General features: G+C 44.2%; 1 protein-coding gene across 1 annotated transcript; it reads right to left on the bottom strand.

Moving 5' to 3' along the window:
* Positions 1-2,671: 2,671 nt before the first annotated feature.
* Positions 2,672-7,013, bottom strand: LOC119441073 (uncharacterized). The gene is made up of 3 exons (XM_037705786.2): positions 6,996-7,013; positions 6,860-6,933; positions 2,672-3,042 (listed from the first exon to the last, which is right to left on the bottom strand). Exons 2-3 carry the CDS (start codon positions 6,906-6,908, stop codon positions 2,759-2,761), a joined length of 333 nt encoding a protein of 110 aa, XP_037561714.1. The 5' UTR covers positions 6,909-6,933; positions 6,996-7,013; the 3' UTR covers positions 2,672-2,758.
* Between the last annotated feature and the right edge of the window lie 4,425 nt (positions 7,014-11,438).

Below are 11,438 nucleotides of genomic sequence, written 5' to 3'. Positions count from 1 at the left end.
TATATATATATATATATATATATATATATATATATATATATATATATATATAGCAGGTATATATGTAGCGGCCCAAAAAGAGGCTAGAACTTACCCGGAGAAATGGTAATGACTCGCTAAGAAAGACATCGTCTGGAAAAAAGATGCTTGAAATTTATCCGATGCTGGTCGGTGTCGAACCCACGTCCCACGGTTTCCTCTTGCACAGCGACCCGTTGCTTTAGCAAGCTGCATTAGTTATGTGCACTAGGTATGCGCTACTTTTCAATGAAGATAGTTCAGGCCAAAGCTTCTGCAAGCTGCGCCATTAATGCACTGGGTATGTGCCACTCTTCAAGGAACCTCTCGCCAACTGGGGTCCCTGTGTATGCGACACTGGGCGCGCAGCCAGTGAGGGAACAATTATCACCGTTCGTACGCACCCGCGCACCACACTTCTCGTCTGGGATGCCACGCGCAGACTTCTAGCCTGCATCATTAGACGGCGCAGCTTGCTTAGAAAGAAGCGCGAGAGAGGAACCCGGCTGCCGCAAGACGCGTCTCTCATCGTTCGCATGCACCGGCGCGCCACGCATTTCAGAGCCCTTGTGCAGGTTTCGTGGCGGCACCACTAGATGGCACCGAGTGTTCTTAGATAACCGTGAAAGAGGGGTCCGGCTTCCCGCACACACCTCATGCATAACTTGTTTCGACGTTGTGTCACTGTAGTGATTCAATGCTAAACACATTACCGTCGAAAGGCTTCGTGAAATGGGTTCCGCCAAATTGTTTCTTCGGGAGAACACACTTCGGGGCTACACGCGTGCGAACGACATACGGCCCGCCGTCACTCCGGCGAGATGAGACATGACCGCCTGTGTTTAATGTGTCCGCAATGGGAGCGTTCCGCGTTGTTGTAACGAACGGTAAGTTGAGCTATCGATATGTTTTCAGCGCATGCGCATGACCCTAGCGGAAAAAAATATACTGAAAAGATGCACGTGCTTTATACACGTTCGGAGACCATGAAAGGGTATTCGAGTGATATTGAATGCGCAGAGCGACGTAGATACTGCTGCAAACTATCACATGCCAGACACTCCATTGCACCTCGACTCATACTGCCCATATCTTTTCATTGGTGCTATTCCATCAACGCACCCAATATACGGCAGGGATTCCATGTTTAAAACAGCAAGTGGCGTGGACTTGCTCCGGACTACATCATGAGCCATGTAGCCGCCGCCCTTCACCGATGGCAAGCAAATAGATCGTCAGAACTTATGTCCCTGGTGACATTCCCTGGTGACACTTCCGTTCCTGGTGACAATGGTGGCTGCTGAGCGACTACACTCCGACAACATGGTTACAACAATGGCTTCACTTGCATATATATATATTATCGCATTCTAAACAAGTGGAAACATGCTTCGAACGTTCAAATTCACAAACTTCATCCCTCCCAAACGGCACACGTCAAGTGGGAGATAACGTCGATTCCGTTCTGCGGAGATTAGGCCCATAGCGCTACCGATGAGTCCGTGCACTGTGCACCGGCATACCTGAAGTATAGCCGGAAAGCAATTAAAGTGAAAAAAGCGGCTTTTGAAGTTTCGCTCTGGCAATAACGATTGGATGCTCACTTCACAAGACGCGCACACAAGCGGGAAGCCGCGACACGGTGGGGCGCCAATATCGCTACGCCTCAGTTCGCCAAGAGCTACGACCGCAGTTGCCGGCACGTCCCTGAACGACGTGCAGCTATATAGGCGGGTAAACCTGTAGGTATAGTTTATGCTTACACGTTTCTTCATTCAGATGTACTCCATCCTTCATATGCGAAAAGGACACGAAGTCGAAGGGAATTGCGGTGTTTCACCTGACTTCACAAAAAAGTAACTGATTACACTTACAATACCACGTAAAATGTAATTGAACACCATGACCAGTTACTGTTCCACAAAAGTAAGTGTTAGTGCTTGTCCTCATTAACAATAGCTTATAAAAATTTTAGTCGCTCACTGTCTCTATTTTTTCTTGTGAATACACCAGGCAGCGTGACTGAAATCTCGCTCGATGTGCGCCCTGCTCGGAGGATCGGTGTTGTAACGTTCGAACACCTCGGCGCACAAATTTTGGTTAACCAATGCCGCAATCCTCGCATTTAGGCCACCTTTAATGCGCAGCGCTTTGCAGTTGCTGAGGCTCCGAGAAGGTGCTCCTGCAAGAACCAATGAATAGCTGAAAAAAATTGTCTTCAGTTGATGTCCTGGTGTAAACATCCGAAGTGGCCATAGTCATCGAGCGAGGAGCGCCGAAACATTCCCGGGGTTCATGGTTGCTCGATGCACTCAACAACTTGTTTTATTGCGTCCTTGAAAGCCGCCGAACGGACCAGTTGTAAAATTAGACCTTCTATTGAGGAATTTACATAATTCCAATGTCATCAGCAGTAAAACACTCGTGGTATTGGAAGTCAGGAAAGGGCCCCGAAGTCTTTAAAGAAACCTACACTAATAAGCACCGTGCTAATAAAAATATTATTTGGCCAGATAACCGCACCAAACTAGAGTTTACACTGCTGCATGATCTTTTACACCTGCCCCTCAAAGAGCACGGGAGCTCTCTTTGCAGACGACTCTACTCCCCCGCGGACAGGGTCAGAGTTTAGGAAGGCAACACAAAGTCGCTGAAGTTGTTTGCGCTTTATTAACAAGTGTACAATGAAATCCTGAAGATTGTCAGGGCTGCTACTGTGTACCACCTCTGTTTTGATGTATCAGCCAATGGCGCCGCCAATAAGACCAATCACTTGCTGGGTGACGAAAGCGATGACAGCCTTTTTGGCAATGCCGGTGGCCACTTCGGTGACCTTGTCCCAGACATAGGGGTCCACCTCCTCGAGGTCGACGTCCTTGGCGCGAAGCTCGGCGATTTGTCGCAGCGCCTCCTGGAGGGCAGCACGCTCCTCCTCCGTGCCAGGTGCGCCTTCATTCTGCAGCCACTCGCCCATGGTTTCCAGGGCACGGCCGACCTCTACCCTCACGTCTTTAATTTCATCTCCTATAACATAACACAGGCGAATTGATACAAGAACCCCAGATATACGCGTCAGTAACTGCAAATACAGCGAAACGTTAGCAGGTCAGCAAACGGGAAATAATTAGGGAGAGAAATAGAACGAGAGGAATAGCAAGCAGGTTAACGAGATGCGAATCTTCAGCATGCTACCTTGCACTGCGGTGAAGGAAATAGGGGTGAGAAAAGAGGATGGATAGATAGATATATGTAGAGATAGACAATCAAAAAGTGGTTCTCATTAGAGGCGTTCACAATGCGCGGTGGATCTCAAGAAACGCATTCGCGCTTGCAATATCTTCTGATACGATAAACGTTGAAAATCACTTTAGCATATGCTAAAGAGGACGAAAGCGCAACCTTGCGCGCTCACGAGACATTCCTTACATTACTTGACATTTTCATTCTAATGCGTTGTTACGTCCTATTACTTGTTTTTACCCACCAAAAATCGTGGGTTCGAGTGCCTTAATTACTTCAACCTTAATTGCCTATACCGTAATTAACTTCGCCCTACTTAATACCAAAGGCCACGGGTTCGATTCTCGATGCTCATGATGTCAATTGGAATCCAACTTGGCGATATGGCGCTGCGCCCATATCTCCAAGTGAGTTCGACTCCCGTCAAATGTAGAAGTATGGACGGACGGACGGACGGACACACACACACACACACACACACACACACACACACACACACGCACACGCACACGCACACGCACACACACACACACACACACAGAGACGGACGCACGGACGTACGGATGGACAGACAGATGCTGTAATTTGCACAAAGTACCCCGAAATTCTAAACGCACTAAAATTCCTTGTTTATCACACACTTGCACCCTGCCGTGAGAGTAATGACAAAGCAATATGCGTGCACAAGTGAAAGCATTGCGCTAATATTTAGACTACTTTTGCTTAATTTTTTTAGTATACCAAGGCAGGCACAAAAGTTAATGTAACGCGGTGCCTGACAGATGCCTCTGTCACTGCTACACAAAAAAAGAAAAGAAAAAGAAAGCAAACAACTACAGAGTGAAACGTTCGTAAGGTGTGGCCGGTTCCCTTTTTCGTGAAAAGTATTAAAATATATATTAAAATTGAGAAAATAAAGACGTCATGCATTCACGAGTTGTTTTAGCTAAAGGAAGAAAAAAACATCACCTAAACAATAATGCTAATACATGAGATCTCAGCTCTGTACAGTGAAAATATCCAATCTAAGAAACATGAAATACAAGACATACATGGCAAGTGCCCTCTACATATCGCAAATAATTTGGTATGTATTATAAGGGCAGAAAATTAGCTTTACTAGGCAAAGTGAACGTGAACATGTTGGGTAAAAATATATTTTTTCAGTTGTTTTCAATGAGATCGGAACTGATGGCAAAGTTAAAATTTGTTTCCAGTTTTTTGAGAAGCAACCTTATTGGTAGGTCATGGATTGTTTTTCGTAATTAGTTTATATGACTCGCATGCCTCCTTCTCGCACGCTAAGGTTGCTACTTATGTTTATCAATATTGCTATGTGTGTATACTTTTATCATGCTATAATTGGTGTAACTTGTAATAATAGATTTAATTTGCTCTTAATATGTTATGTTTGGAGAATGGAGGGGACGTTCTCAAATTCTGTGGATGTCTTTTGTAGCGTGCATAACAGCGCATTACTTTTTTTTGCAAAACTAATAATTTATTGTAATTTCCTTTTGCTATCGTTCGCCATGCATACTAAATTACCGTGCCATAATATTGAGTAGAATAGTGCGCAATGCATAGATTTAATTAGCCATAGTTGGATGAAGGCGGCTTACAAACACCCCTATACAGTTTTCAAGTTCTGCGGCTTAACAAGTGATGCGAGCATTCCAAGATAGGTCCTCTGCAAACAATGGCCAGGAGCCATCTATGTGCGAACTTTGATATTAGGCTCTCCGATAAGCGCAATTTTCCCTCGTTAGTAATAATTTCACGTACCGGATAAAATTTATTACGATTAGTTTTTTATGTTAAGCTGCAATTGATTTTCCCTTAGCCAGCATGAAAGAGATGAAAAATTACTATTAGCATCATTTTCTGCTGTTTCTAGCTCTTTGAAAATAAAACGGCATTTTTATCGGTCTGCGTACATGATTACAAGGGAATTGGGTGTATTTTGTAATTCACGGAAATAGAAAACAAACAGGGCCCTAGTATTGATCTTGCGGCAAAGCTTGCGTTAGCATTAGCATGGACGATGTTACAATTACGCTAATTGATAACGACCACAAATAATTTTAGTGAGTTGTAACACAGTCCTCCTCATACGATACCTTGGTATTTTATTAAGCAATATTTCATAATGTATGCAGTCGAAGACCTTCCGAGCGACGCATATCACAAGTTTTAATTACAATTGGCAGATCAAGAGCTGTCGATAGAAATTATCAGCATCGAGCGACACGAGTGCATACAGTGTATTGGCACTAATATATAGGCGATATTTCATCATCATCAACAACAACAACAGTCTTTATATGTCTACTACAGGAAGAAGGCCTCTACCTGCGATCTCCAATTGCCCCTGTCTTGCGCTAGCTGATTCCAACTTGCGCCTGCAAATTTCCTAATTTCATCACCCCACCTCGTTTTCTTCCGTCGTTCGACTGCGCTTCCCTTCCCTTGGTACCCATTCTGTAAACCTAATGGTCCACTGGTTATCCATACTACACATTACATGGTCTGCCGAGTTCCATTTTTTCCCCTTAATTTCCATTAGAATGTCGGCTATCCCAGTTTGTTCTCTGATCCATACCGCTCTCTTCCTGTCAATTAACGTTAGGCCTAACATTTTCCGTTACATCGCTCTTTCCATCACAGACATTGCATACGGTGGCAATGCCTGCCGTATGCACTCCAACCCAATATTATTAGTCTGTAAATTTCCTGTGAGTTATGGACCTTGCTCCGCAGATTTCTCGATTACCTGATTGATGACATGGATGTGACCCATCGTAGAATATCCCTTCCTGAAGCCAGCCTGTTCTCTTGGTTGACTGAATTCGTGTTGCCCTGATTCTATTGGAAATTATCTTGGTGAATATTTTATACAGTACCGAAACCACGCTTTATAATTTTTCAATTCTCTAACGTCTAACTTCTTATGGATTAGCATAATGTTGTCATTTTTCCAGTTCTCTGGTACACTTGATATCGTGAGGCATTGCGTATAAAGGGCCGCAAGCTTTTCAATCATATCTCCTCCGTCTTTGATGAAGTCGACTCTTATTCCATCTTCTCCAGCAGCTATTTCCCGGGTCATGTCTTGTAAGGCCCTTCTGACTTCACCGCTAGTTATAGAAGGAGCCTTGTAGCCTGTTAATCACTACTTGGGCTGAAGGTAGCGTGACCGCTCTGGGCACTGTACAGGTCGGTATAGAATTCTTCCGTTGCTTTTACTATATCATCGAAATTGCTGAGAAAATTGCCCTGCTTATCTTTCTGTGCATACATCATGCCTAGTCCTATGCCAAGTTTTATTCTCACTGATATTTCATGCTGCCTCCATATTTTACTGCTTCCTCAATAGCTTCCGCGTTATCATTTCAACTATCCCTTACTTTCTTCTTGATTAGTTTTGACAGTTCAGCGTATTCAATCTGCTATCTTTATTAGGACACTTTCATGATTTATTGTTTCTTTATTAGGTCCTTTGTTACTTGCGAGATCTCGTCTGCTGGTTTTATGTGATATTCATGTCATTATAACTGCAGAGGAGCTATACACTAAGACGAATTTGAATTTAAAAGCTTACCTGTGGTAGATGCCACCAAGAGAGCTATGCAGAGCATCAGGCCGCGCATATTTGTGTCGGAGTGCCTGTGTACGCTGCGTGGAGAACAATACAATTTATTAAGCAAGTGGAGAGCTAAATTACGTTCCTCCCCGACCTGAAAAATACCAGGGCCAAACTTAATTTATTAAGCGATCTTCCTACACTCGCTGATGTGGCACATCCAACTGCACTAACCTATCATTCTGCATCGTCATTTATAACATAGCTTGAAAGCCATGACCTCCAACGCGGCCTTCGCAGAAGCGTTATCGACAGCGCGCGAAGGATTTGTCAGATGGGTATTATCAATTGTTCTCATGAGAAATATCTGCGGTTCACAGCTGTTCGTTCAGAACACGCATCCTATGATACCTTCCTGCCATGAAAGCGGTGGATAGCACAGCAAATGTGCTATCCACCAGTATTATAGGATATAGAATTTATAGATAGGATAGCACAGTAAATCTGCTATCCTATCTGTTCGTTTAGGTTTGCTCGTAATGCTTTATTCAAGAATAGAGAGAGTTTGTATTTGTAGCTGTTCTTATATCATAGTAGGGGGGCTGATTGGACAAGTTGGTGATTCGTATACATAAATGTACAGCGCAATGGTTAAGCGCCTACGAGTATAATGTAGGCGTGCCGCTACAGCGTGCCTCACAATCAAGCCGTGGTCTTGGCAGGTAAAACCCCACAATTTTTTATTAGTTACTCTTTTCATGAAAAGGCAAAAACACGGCTGAAAGCGGGCCCAATGGCGCTCAAGTTACGTGCGCAAATAACTGCTATAGTTTATTGCTAGGATCATATGCTGCAAGGAAGTGTGTCAGTCATGGATGCATACTATTTAAGATCCCGCATCATATAAGTAAACGCCACATTGTAAGCTTTCCTTCACATTTTACAGCTTCTCTTTTCTTCCAGGAAATTGTAACGCACAATGCCATAAACCGATTTTTCTTTCTTTTAATTTCGATAAAGACTTTATTGGGTTAATAACGTCGATAGCCGCCAACAACCACACCAGAAGCTAGCTAAACCGTCAGGTTAAGTTACTTTGTAGACAATAGAGTATTTCGTTGAACAAGCTTGCATTGATTATTTCTTAGCGTTGCTGGTTCAAATAAGGAGCGCAATGTGCCTATATGACGTGATATCTAGAGGAGAGTTTCCACATTTGAGCAATTGTAAGCGGGTGGCTAAATTATCACGCAGTACGGATTGTGTAACCACAAGCCCTCTGGACGTTGCTTACACCTCCGCTTTGTGGGTATAAAACGACAACCATTTCAAAGTTGAACCACAGTCAGTGCCATACATATTCGTAATCGAAACCATTTACAGCGTCCGTGAACTCTAGGTTGCTTGTTGCACGCAGCCAGATAACGTGAAACATTTAGCCGCATCATTTCTGCTCCTAGAACGTCTTATAAACTATAGGCACTTGCAAAAGTATTCTATAGAAGTATGTACTACGTGCATATCAGATAGAACTTAAATTTCTGGCATAAAGCAATTGGTCTGTATGCCATCAGTAGCTGTGAAACAAGCCACGCTATGACATCTACACGAAAGCCTATGAGGCCTCATACCCGCGTACACTGGTGACACGCCTACCCCAGGGAGCTCTAAAGTTACAGAAGTAAATGCTGCAATACATGCTGTCATGAAGCCTCCTGCTGTATTATGCTAGACCGTCGACAGCAGCAGAGCTTGGTGCTTTGCGTACACGCCTTTGATTAAACGCACGAGAGCCTCAATATGCATTAAGCAGGAACCACATTGAGCCTAATGATGTGTTGCGTCTTTGTGGTTGTTATCGAAAATGCTCAAGATACATCGCAAGCAAACAAATTGTACATAATGGCCTCCTCCGACGGTGGCAGTGGTCTTTATATCTGACTTTCGAATGAATGCAGTTATGGCACATGCATGGTAAGGAAACTATGCATTTTATACAATTTGATTACTTGCGATATATCTTGAGCATCTTCGGTAACAATCCCGAAGACGAAAGCCATCATTAGGCTCAGGGTGGTACCTGAACTACACCGTCTCGTTCTCCCACTTTTAGAAAGAAGGTCGTGCCATTTACGAATAAAAGTCAGTAACGGCTCGTCAGAAAGTTTAGTGAGATCTTAATTATGTTAGTAATATTAGTAATTGGGCGTGTATTGTTTATAAGTTACACTTCCATAGCAAGAAAATAATTGTCACTTATGTTCTAAAAGCGTAGACAGCTATGCGAAAAAGTAAGAAAAGCTATAACAGCAAGCTCATGCTTTTAAATCATATTTGTGACATCAATAAAGGAATGTAATGAGCGAGCGCGACAGAACATTAGGTTGCGTGTAATGAATTACACGGTACAGAACAGTACAAACAATAAGTGGTCACAACACACGCACAATCCACTGATTTAGATACTTCGTGACATGTCCGTGAGAACCTTATGTATGTATGTATGTATGTATGTATGTATGTATGTATGTATGTATGTATGTATGTATGTATGTATGTATGTATGTATGTATGTATGTATGTATGTATGTATGTGTGTGTATGTGTGTATGTTTGTATGTATGTATGTATGTATGTATGTATGTATGTATGTATGCATGTATACTTTTTTTATCAACCAGTACCCTTATAGGAACACATAATGTACTGGTGAGTGCTTATGTATTTTGATATAGAAAAAAAAGTTGTGAGCCTGAATTTGTATAACGCACAGTCCTCACACGTGCGCCACGGGGTAACTCACAACTATACATATACCAATAATTAATGTCCCACTATGACCGCCACTGCAGAGCATAAGACACCACGGGTATAGAACGAGGCGGTACCTTTTACTAATTTAAATTCCGTGCATCTGTGGCTCTCTTACATCAATAAATACTGCAGTAAAATTCGGTATTACAACTTTTCGTCTCTATTAGACAACAAGCTGTCTGGGTTTAAAGAAGTAACCAATTTAATTAGGGCGTGTAGTTATGTTGATGATGTTTACCAGCGGAGGCCGTTTAATGTGACGTTGAGCCGTGCTGAGCGTACGCCAAGAATCGGCGCAGCTGGGTGAGGAGCGTGCACCGGGGCGCAGGTGTTCGGAGCGTGGCGAGGGTGAGAAAGGAGGAAGGCGCGCGCTGAGCAGCAGGTGGGTGGAGGTAAAGAGAGTGAGTGAGTGAGTGAAAACTTTATTATTCCACCGAGCTGGGGTGCCCGCCTCTTAACCTACACGTAGGTAGGGGGGGAGGACGAAGCAGTCCCCGCGCGTTGAGGACGGTGAGTCTTCACGGCCTCAACGGCCAGGCGGATTGCTCGACTCTGGTCGTCTTCAGCCTCGCTCTGGAGCAAGGCCTCCCAGGCTGCTCTACTGTCAATGTTTTCTTTGGCCCCTGGGGAACCAGCACACTCCCATATTACATGGTCTAACGTACCTTTCTCCTTACAAATTTTGCAGAGGGCGTCGTTATAGTCCCTCGTCTGAGTTAAGTAGATCCAATATGGTGATGTATAATTGTTTCCCTGGAGGCGCCGCCAAATGCGAGCGTCCTCCAGAGAGAGAGACCGATGCGGAGGCGGAAAGATTTTTCTTTCGGCTTTGTAATGATCGACAATTTCCCTGTACGTGATGATGCTATCTTTGATCCCTGGAACTGGCTGCTCTAGAGTTGCCCGGTGGTAGAGTGCTCGGGCGAGCTCGTGAGCGGCTTCGTTACCTGCGACTTCTTCATGGGCCGGAACCCAAACAAAAGTTATGTCCCTACTAGGAGGGTTTTTGAGTAGAATTTTGAGGGCCTCTTCCGAGATTCGCCCTTTGCTAAAATTTCGGATAGCCAATTTGCTATCGCATAATATGACTCCCGCTTTTGTACCCGCACAAGCGAGCGCTACTGCAACCTCCTCGGCTGTACAGGCGTCCCTCGTACGCGTGGAGCACGCTATCTTAACGCACCCGTCGCCATCTACCACCGTCGATACCGCAGCCCCGTCTCTGCCGCAAGCGGCGTCCACGTACGCTACTTTATGCGCCGGCGTGTTTTTAAGTTTATTTACTAGAGCTTTAGCCCTGTGAGCTCTCCTCTCTTTGTTGTAGATAGGGTGCATATTTTTAGGTAGGGGGGCAATTCGGAAGCGTTTACGCACGTCCAACGGTATGTCCTTCTTACCAGTCTGGGCACCCCTGTCACATTGGATTCCTACCCATTCCATGATTTTTCTCCCTGTTTTGGACTGGCCTAATCTTTCCAACTGAGATACTCGTACTGCCTCAATGAGTTCAACTAGCGTGTTGTGAACCCCCATTTTGAGAAGAAGGTCTGTCGAGGTTGAGTCTGGGAGTCCTAGGGCTCTCTTAACGCTCTTCCTAATAATCGCGTCTATTTTGTCTTTTTCTTCTTGTTTAAAAACAAGATACGGTGTGGCGTACGCTATTCGACTAGTAATAAAGGCTTGCATGAGCCTGAGGAGGCTGTTCTCTTTGAGGCCCCTGCCTTTGAGTGCAACTCTCCTAAAGATCCCCGTGACTTGCGCCGCGTATCCTTCTAACTTTTTG

Source organism: Dermacentor silvarum, chromosome 2 (genome assembly GCF_013339745.2).
Source record: "Dermacentor silvarum isolate Dsil-2018 chromosome 2, BIME_Dsil_1.4, whole genome shotgun sequence".
Classification (NCBI taxonomy): domain Eukaryota; kingdom Metazoa; phylum Arthropoda; class Arachnida; order Ixodida; family Ixodidae; genus Dermacentor; species Dermacentor silvarum.
Note: the sequence above shows the minus strand (reverse complement) of the source record. Positions and strands in the feature narration are given on the sequence as shown.